Source organism: Bidens hawaiensis, unplaced genomic scaffold, assembly GCF_021521415.1.
Source record: "Bidens hawaiensis isolate Kalapana, Puna unplaced genomic scaffold, B.hawaiensis_p1.1 tig00006521_1, whole genome shotgun sequence".
In the NCBI taxonomy this organism is placed as follows: Eukaryota; Viridiplantae; Streptophyta; class Magnoliopsida; order Asterales; family Asteraceae; genus Bidens; species Bidens hawaiensis.
In genome coordinates, this window is record NW_027491438.1 from 462,669 (window position 1) to 472,533 (window position 9,865).

The 9,865-nt window shown below is 35.9% G+C and overlaps 1 protein-coding gene across 1 annotated transcript; it reads right to left on the reverse strand.

Moving 5' to 3' along the window:
• Nucleotides 1–7,235: 7,235 nt before the first annotated feature.
• On the reverse strand, nucleotides 7,236–9,231 carry LOC143632722 (phytochrome-interacting ankyrin-repeat protein 1-like). The gene is made up of 3 exons (XM_077101156.1): nucleotides 9,070–9,231; nucleotides 7,668–7,839; nucleotides 7,236–7,458 (listed from the first exon to the last, which is right to left on the reverse strand). Exons 1-3 carry the CDS (start codon nucleotides 9,229–9,231, stop codon nucleotides 7,247–7,249), a joined length of 546 nt encoding a protein of 181 aa, XP_076957271.1. The 3' UTR covers nucleotides 7,236–7,246.
• Nucleotides 9,232–9,865: the final 634 nt, after the last annotated feature.

Below are 9,865 nucleotides of genomic sequence, written 5' to 3' on the forward strand. Positions count from 1 at the left end.
AGCTATTGATGTACCAAGGACTCCAGGGAATAGTGATAATGAAGATAGTGATGGTGCAAATGATGATGGAAATAGTAATGATGGTGACGATGGTGTGGAAGGTGGAAATGACATGATGATTGGTAATAATGATGCTGCATAGGAGGCAATTGAGGTAACTGTGCCTTTGATTGAGCAGGCTGAATATGAGGTAAGTAATGCAGAAGCTGAGGTGCAGGAGGAGGCTGCTAAGCAAGTGAATGATGAAAATGACAATGTTATCTCTTCACCAGCCACCACTGAACCTGTTTTCTCTGACAATGAGCCAACAGATAACTTTCCTTTACCACCCCAGTCAACCCAACCCATTCAAGATCAACCTGCTTCTGAACCAACCCCACCAACTCAACCAATCCCATCCTCTGAACTCGCTCCAGAGCCAATTCAAGAAACCCCACCATCAAGCCCTAACCTATATGATGTTGTTTGTGAGAATGCAAGGCTTGAGTTTGAGAACTTAATGTTAAAGGAGCAAAATGCCATTTTGGCTAAGAGGAACTCGTCATTGGAAGCTACACTGAATGAAGCATTATTGAAGATTCGAACCCTAGAAGGACATCTTGAGGTTGAGAAAACCTCAGATGCACCAAAACAGGGGGAGAAACTTGATGTTGCAAAAGGATTAAAAGTCATTGGTGAATTATATGGGAGTTCTGAAGAGGAAGTGGTAGAGGTTGAATCATCAAATGCCTTAAACATGATAAATCAAGCTTATGATGATGGAGAATCAGAGGATGAGGGGGAGAATAAAGAAGAAGAAGAAGAAACCGAAGAAGAACTCTGGAAAAGAAAGGCAAAAGGAAAGGGGGTTGCACTTACCGATGATGGTCTACACCCCCTGCCCCAACATACAATTCAATCTGATGACATATTGCATAGAGAAAATATAATTGATCCAGACATAACAGAAGTTGAATCTGTGAAAACTGCTATGAGATTGATAAATGAAGAGTTAGAGTCTTTGGAACAAGAAGAGGAAGAGGAAATCCCTCAGGAAGTCATTGAAGCCTTAATAAACAAGAAAGAAAAAGAGCAGGAAGATGGAAGGATGATGAAAGAGGCAGATGATGCCTTTAAAGCTACAATTGAAGCTCTTACAACAAACTTGAATGAAGTTGAACAAGAACCTACACAGATTGAAGAGCCAGTTATCACTAAGCCTAAAGAGCCAATAACCAATGAACCAGAACTATCAGTGACTGAATTTGAAAATCAACAAGAACTTGGCATGGGACCAATTATCCATGAATAAGATGAAACCATTGTAGTCTTAGCAAGTACTATGGTTAAATTGGTCATAATGAAGGATATTACACTCATTCTGAATAATCCAAAGAGACATCATCCAGAGATAGTGATTGCAGCAAGAAAGGCTCAACAAGACTTCATAAATTTGAGTAAAGAAGGAGAACCAAGAGTTGAAGAGCATATTGAACCAAATGAGCCCATTATACAAGAAGTTACTGAAGAATCTGATGAGACTCATATACATGAACCTATTATTGAAGAATCAGAGTCAGTGGATGAGGAAATCATAATTGAAGAACCAGAAACTGAAGTAGACAAACCTGACACATCCACTCCAACTTGATCATCTTTGAAAAGAAAAGCTGCATCTGAAGTTGAGACACCAAAAACTAAAAGACAGAAATCTGTAAAGAAAATGGTGTACAAATTGAAATCAGAAAAGTTAGAAGAAAAAAGGAGGGCTCAATCTGCAAATGTTGAAGAACCAATGATTGAGGCTCTTCATAATCTTGAAGATGTGATTGATTTGGAAGTTGAGAATGAAGACAATGAGGAGTCTAAGGAGACTGAAATGGAAGATGAAGACAAAGATTATCTGATCAGTTTGGGATATGATCCATTATATCTCCAAAGACTATCAAAAGAAGATATAGCAAAAGAAGCTGAGGGGTGGAGAATAAGAAAAACGAAAAGAGAATTGCTGATGAAGGCTGGTCACAAGCCTGCATTCCTTAATCTGCAACCATTTGATAAGATTGACAGAATGTACAAAAGGGCACTAGTAGATGATATATCTAACTATGCGAAGAAGGTATCAAAGAAGAAGGAAGAGAGTGAAAAGGTTTTAAAAGAATCGGACAGTAGTAGAAAGAGAACTGAAAAGAAAGCTAGTGATGAAGCAAACTATGAACCATTAAAAGCTAAACATAAAGATATCAAATTTCTTCAACTGTACGGCTACAGTTATAACTATTTGATAAATCTTTCTCCTGAAGAATTGAAAAGAAAATTTCAACAGATAAAGAACTCTCACAAGGATTAGGCAAGTAGAGAAAAATTTGAGAGAGAACAAGAGTTAAAGATTAGGTTACAAAGGGAAAAAGATGAAGCTGAAAAGAAAAATTAAGAAATGAAGAAATGGTTTGAAGACCCTCAGAGGGTAGATATGTTAAAGAAGATTGTGATTGAGAAAGGGATGACGGAAGAACAGTTTCAGAACATGCCTCTTGAACAATTAATGGAAATATATAATAGAGAGCAGAAACTGTATATTGAAACACAGAGAAAATTGCAGGAAGATAGGATGAGAGCTGAAGAAGAAGTACGAGCTGAAATGATGAGTGCTCTCTATAAGAAGGGAGTAAAAATGTCAAGGTTGTTGGTGCAAACAGACGAAACAATTTAAAGATGGTATGAGGAAGAAAGGCTTGGTGCACAAAAGAAAACTCAGCAAGGAAGCACAAGCCGGACTCAAAGGTCAGAGGTTGTGAGGCCTGAACCACCACGTGATGTACATTTGCCCACACATCTCTTATTCGATAGACGATCAAAGACCTTGAGAGTCATTACTGAAGATAAGGAAGAACATCTCATCATCTTTAGGGATGATTTGAGAAATTTCACAAAAGAACAACTAACCAGGATGGCTGAATTGACCTTGTATGACAATCAAATCAGAAGTCAGCCATCTGGTCAGCAAAGAAATGATCTCTCAAGATTTTTAAAGGAACAGGCAGAAAGGGGGTTCTCATTTTTGCAACAGAAGAAAAGGGAGATACGAAGCCATGCTGAGAGGGAGAAAAGAAACAAACGGATAAATGAAGTGCACACCTCAGAGCTCTCCCTCTTTGATGCCAAGAAACAAAAGACTCAAGCAAGCAGCTCACATTATAAAAGGAAGACTTTGAAAGAGTGCTTGGCGATGAGGGAAGTAATGAAGGAACCAAACTCGATGGTACAACAATTTGGGAGAATCACATACATAATGTACAATCAGCACAATGATTCAATCACTTTGAGAAACGAGTTTGGAATTCCCATTGCAGTGATACGACATGATGAGGATCTCAAATTCATGCATCCTCAAGACTTACAAGACTTAATTGATGCAAAGTTTCCATATGACTCCTCAGATGCTATGGAACTGGATATGATCAAACAAAGAGCTGCCTATGTCAAGAGATTAAAGGAAAGATCTGATACAAGAAGCAGAGGAAGAAGATAACAGAATGGAGCTAATGGATAATGGATTTTATTTCTGCTTATCTTTGTATTTTTGTTTATATTTGTAAAAACTTTAATTTGTAATACCGATGAGGCCGAATTCCTAATTATGTAATGAAATGACATGTTCTTGAATGATATATATTCTATGTCTGATACATGTGTAACTCTATGCAGGTATGTTTTGGTGCATTTGAGCTTGTTCCAATCTAGGGGGGAGATTGTTGGGTCGGATTTATGATAAGGAAGATTGGAATCTTCTCAACATCCTCAGAAAACGGCTAAGTATGGACTTTGAGTAAGTCTAGAAGATCGAGCATGGTTTTACTACTTCGAGCAAGGTCTTCAGAACATTAAATGGTTGATTCTTCTAAGTGTTGAAGGCTTGGAGCAAGCTACACTTCAATGAGAAAGGGTATTCTTCTATCGAGCATGGATTGCCAATCGAGCAAACAGCTTGATCATACAAGTTCCAGCCAAGTGTTACGAGCACAGGATGATCGAGCATATGGGGACGAGCATGGATGCAATAAGAGGATGTCACGTGAATCAATGCAAAGACTTCGAGCACAGTTCAGTTCCCGAGCAAGATTTACATCCGAGCATGATAAAGATTGCTGAATAAGAAAAGCTGAAGACATCAAGAAGAATGAGCTTGCTCGATGGATTGGTTCGAGCAAAGCATGGACTAGTCATGAAGAATGAAGTCTACTGAAGGGAATATCTTCACTGAAGATATTCTAAGTAAAGTATGCTCGAGGACAGTCAACGAGCATACCTAGCATAGTGAGCTTGCTCGAGCAAGATTGTTGTCTTGCTCGAGGACTCAACACTTGTATTATTTAGTTTTTCATTATGTAATGATTAGGAACTTCTAGAAGGAATGTCAGTGTCTATAAATATGGGTCCTAGGATACCTTTTAGGACACGGGTTTTTCAGACGGAATACAGGCTGGCACGCACTGAATACGAAAAACATTCCAAAGAATATTCTCTTTGTTTTCTCGTACAATCGCCGCCGCCGTCACACAAAACCCTATACATTCCGTTCACAATTCCATTAATGATGTATTTATTACAGTGAATTTTTGTCTATTGAATGAGCTTTGATTGACCATTTATTACTGTTTTGTGTTTATTATTCACACCCCTTCGTTCCCATTCGTTGGATATCCTTATTCCGCCGGGATATTCAACAGGCCTTCTGGGTAATCGAGTCGGTGTGTTCTTGTCAACCTTTCTAAAGTTTCACCCGACTCACGGTCCTGACATTATACAAAAATAAAAAGCTAACAATATGGCATATATTTAAGGAAACTGCGGAATTATTCCAATTAGCCGTTAGCCCTTCAATCAGCACGTTTCCTTTCTTGTCACACTTTATTAACTGAAAGTGCGAGTCTTTGGGAGATCACAATAACGATCTTTGACCTAGTAAACATAGAAAGAAGCAAAAATTGTGTTATATATATAATGTAATTAGGATATCAGTTACCTCTGAGGATACCTCATCCCAAATCGGCTCTGAATAATGTTTGCTGAGGATACTGAAAATCTGTGCCCTAACAATTAGGGTTTACAGTACCTTGTTGTTGGAATGCGAGAGTGGACTGATAGATCTTCAAATTGATGATTTTTTATTATCTATTTTACTTACACCGGAGAAGATTGATCAAGTGGTGGCCTGATTATTGTTATTAAAGAAGAAGAAGAAGAAGAAGGGATAATTATCTAATTATCAATAATAGGCGCATACATATATATGTTCAGCCTGCTACAATTACCATTAACAGTTACAATAATAAAATTTATGATTGCGAATTTACGAGACAAGAATGAATTCATGGTGCAAAACGAGAATAATAATAATAATAATAATAATAATAATAATAATAATAATAAAGCAAAGCAAAGCAAAGCAATACCTTAACCGGAGCCTGACTGACCAAATTTCAGAAAGGCCTTCCTTAAAACCCTTATATTGACTCTCCTAGTCAACTATCTGAGAACTTCGTTTATTTAGATTTTAGGGGGTGTTTAAGAATCCTTAGTTCAACCTCCTTGTAACTATGGGTGAGCAGAAAACCGAATTAACCGAATTGAAACCGAATTAACCGAAAAAATCGAACCGAAACATTAACCGACGGTTAATTTTTTGTTTTTTTTTTTTGAAAAACCAAAATTTCGGTTTCGACTCGGGTTATCTATTTTTAAAAAACCGAAAAAAACCGAACCGAACTAATTGATTATGATAAAGATTATCAAGATGATAAGGAATGGACTAAACTTTTAAGATAAATAAATAAGATGATGAATGAAGATTTACACTAAACTTTTAATGCTTTTTAATTTTTAAACTTTATTTAGCAACTTTTTATTCGTATAATTTCACGTAACATGTGCCTATTTTGTTTTTGAATTCCATATATATGTGGACTGTGGTACTCTAATACGTTCTTATATAAGCTTAAAATATCATTTTTATTTTTTAATATTTTTTTTGCAATGCCAACACATAATTGAAAAAAAACCCGAAAATAATCGAACCGAAACCGAAAATAATCGAAAAACCGAAAACCGATAAACTGGAAAACCGAAAACCGAACGGTTTGCATATTCAAATAACCGATTACTTCGTTTTCGATTTGTGTTTCGCCTAATAACCGAACCGAACTGAACCGTTACGTGCCTCGACAGACCGACTATCCAGTTCGCCACTTCGCCCTACCTTAGGGCCGGCCTTGACTAATTTATACAAAGATTACAAAAGTGTAATTTATAACTTCTACCTTCACAATATTTAACTGTATAGAAAAGTTACAAGTTATAAGGATAGTAAAATATGCAATCATTTTTAACTGTATAGAAAAGTTACAAATTAAGGATGGTAAAATATGCAAATCCCAAAGACTCACTTAATAAACAAAATTGTAACTTTTTTTCATTTAAACCAACAAACGCGAGCATTGGTTTTTATCGTTCGTTCATTCATACCCTTGATCACTCATGTTCATTTATATATGTTAGTTTATGTTTCTTTGTTTGCATTTTGTTTGTTTATGTATTCATGACTTTTGGTCTAATTTTATGAAATTAATGCATCACCTAATATAATTAGGTAAAGTTAAAACACAAAGAGAGACAAAATAAGAAATGTAAAAAGGATATGTGAACACACAAAAAAATCTCATAAAAATAAATTTAAAAAAATAATAAAATAATCATAACTCAAAATATAAATACAAAACAAAAAAAAATAAAAAAACTAAAAATGTTTCTCCCATCATTCCCGTTTAAAAAAAAAGAACCCGATAAAAAGACACAATACTGAGATCAAAGACACAATGACGAAAATAAACAAAAGACACAATTATAACTAAAAAAAACAATCGATCACAAAATATAACACAATGACGAACAAAATATAACACAATGTTAAGTAAATATAACACAATATGAAGAAAAAAAAGACGCAACATCAACAATGTCATACATATAACCACCAAAAAATTACAAACAGTGACTTCAACAAAACAGTTGCAACAGGATACCATATGGTTCATTCAACATAATTCATACACATCAACATTCAGATCCATACAAACACCCAAAAAACAAACTAAAAACACAAACCCCTTGATTAAAAAAAACCAACTTCTTGTGCATCAAACTGGCAGATGATCATAATTTGCAAAAACATCCAAACAAAGCAAGCAGCACACGCGACAATGGTGTTTTAAGAACTGTAGGAACTTTCACCCGATGATGAGCTACTTTCTTGCTGAACACGTTTCATCTCCTCGTACGCCCATTCAAGACCAGGACAGTAATGAACCGGTGGATTAAACCTTGTATCCTCGATATTATCAGGCAAGAACGCTCCGTTTTCAACTAAAAACCTTATTGCTCTCCTGTTTCTTTCTTTTGCAGCAGTGTGAAGTGGAGTCCCTGTGTTCAAATAAAAAAAAACAAACAATATTATTATAAATAAGTCATTAAAAACCTATTCCTTTTCCTACAAAATAGTTGAGAAGAAAAACTAAATCAACCCATTTACCTACAAATGGGTTAAATTGTCACAAATAATAGCATCAGCAAAATGATTTTTGATGCAAGAACATTAGAGTTGTGTGTTAAATAGAGATATTGTTACTTACAGCCACACGCGCCTTTGGTGCGAGAATCGATATTGGCACCACACTCAAGCAGTTCATCCATAACCTTTATGTGACCACCTTTGGCAGCAAGATGGAGAGGGGTGAGCCCGTGAGATTTTGGGCCTAGTGCTGCCACATTTGCATTCATTCCTTCATTAAGAAGCCTTTTTACCTGCCACGAAAACAAATCCAAATCTTGAAATAAGCACTTATAGACACCAATCAATATTGATTTGGTTGGAATGTATAGCAAGTGAAAAACAACCATTTTCAAGTCTAACACGTTATAACTATTGTAATAGATAATCAGGTTTTCCCAAGTTTGTTGACTGCATCCAAATATAGATATGCATCATGCGTCTGTACTTCATATGGGAAATATATTTATAAAATATTTAAGTTCAATCATTGGAAGTTTAGAACACAAGCCTAAAGCAGTACAACAAAAAAACTTTTGCACCCTGTTTATGTAACTCATAAAATCAACACAAAAGGATTATGTTTCGTAAAATGCTATAAATACATGACCAGTGGTAAGCAAAAGAGGCTATCCAATAATGCATAGACAAACACACATTAAAACATAAGTATCAATAAAATTTCACTTTTACTTGATGTAGCATAGTTATCTAAACTATCGTAATTGAAAACAACAAGCGGGTGTGGTTTCATGTAAGTATATATAAAATCAGACGAAATCATAAAAAGGAAGCCATTTAATGATTGGCAGATTAATATGTAAGATAACAAGACACTAAAATACAAATGCTATCATAATATCACGTTTAGTTGATGTGATGTCAAGTTTACTGACATTCATGTTAATAAAGCTAAAGTGCGTTTTCTACTCTAGCCTTTGATTGAATTCTAAGAAATTGATATGTAGTTGCCTCTATGGCCGATCATAAATGCCTCTTCCAAACCCACATTTTCACACCCCTGTGAACTTGGGTCAAGTATTCAGAAAATAGTCAACACATATGAGATGCATACACCACTTTATCTCATAGAACGACACATGTTGAACATCCAATGCCATATCTCAGAAAAATTAAAAGAACTCCTGCTTACTAGGACAGACAACCTGACTCATACCAACCCTTTGAGAAAAGCCGAAATAGACAGACAAAGATGAGCATAAGTGGCTCCATCTTACCAAAAAGCTTACTCAAGAGTACAGACTTCCACGGCAAACAGGTGTCGTGTTAACAAGATGTCAACACAAACAGTGTTGTGACTTGTGCGTACATTTACATCTTATCAAACTGATTACACTAATTCAACTATATTGGCCATATGGGAATTCAATGTCAATTATTATGACAACACAAAAGAGCCTATTATTAAGCTATAAATAGCAGTTTAAAACAGTTCATATTATCAATTCAGCATATGCATTCACCTCTTTAAGATCTCCCTTTCGAGCACCAACGTGAAGGTTCGTCCACCCTCTGTCATCCCTATCCTCCACCAACCCGTTAGATCGCATGCTGTACGAACGCTTCATGCGCCTGCTGCTGCTGCGATTATTATTATTCGAAAACAGGAACAAATCTTCACCCATTCCTCTTTTTTTTTTTCAGTTATCCTTCCGAAATGAAACACCTCTTTGCAGTAGGCGTGCCGTTCTTATCCGAATCAACCCGAACCCGATTAAGCTAGAGCACGAAACCCGAAAACAGTATTCGGTTCGGCAATTGGGTTAAAAATTTCAATAAACCCGAAATGAAACAACACGAAAGCGAATAACCCGAGTCTTATTTGGGTCGGTAAACGGGTATGATCCCTATAACATATAACTCAAAAAACCGGAAACCCGATTAAGATGGAACCCAAACCCGATTAAGCTAGAACCCAAAAGTAGTGTTCAGTTAGGTAATTGGGTTAAACAATTTTAATAAACCCGAAACCAAACAACCCGAATCTTATTTGGGGGTAGATAAAACTCGAAAACCCGAAACCCTAATAGCAAAATAAAGCGACTATTTTGAATAAGAAACGAAACCCAGAAATATTAGCAAACAATCGTCTAGTTTACATGATTTGAAGCAACAAATAAAATGAAAAGAAATTAAGGAGAGACATGATTAGCCATGTTATAGGGAGCAAAAGGATTCAAGCCAGGACCAAACACACGAAGATTAATCACAACACATGATGACTGATTGATGGGTATATTAAACATTACTGAAATTGAT

What these genes read in the sequence shown, in the direction of transcription:
- LOC143632722 (XM_077101156.1), bottom strand. Translation starts at nt 9,231, where the DNA reads ATGGGTGAAGATTTGTTCCTGTTTTCGAATAATAATAATCGCAGCAGC. An exon ending in GAAAGGGAGATCTTAAAGAG is followed by an intron (nt 7,840 to 9,069) that starts GTGAATGCATAT and finishes TTTTCGTGGCAG; the next exon opens with GTAAAAAGGCTTCTTAATGA. An exon ending in CACCAAAGGCGCGTGTGGCT is followed by an intron (nt 7,459 to 7,667) that starts GTAAGTAACAAT and finishes ATTTGAACACAG; the next exon opens with GGACTCCACTTCACACTGCT.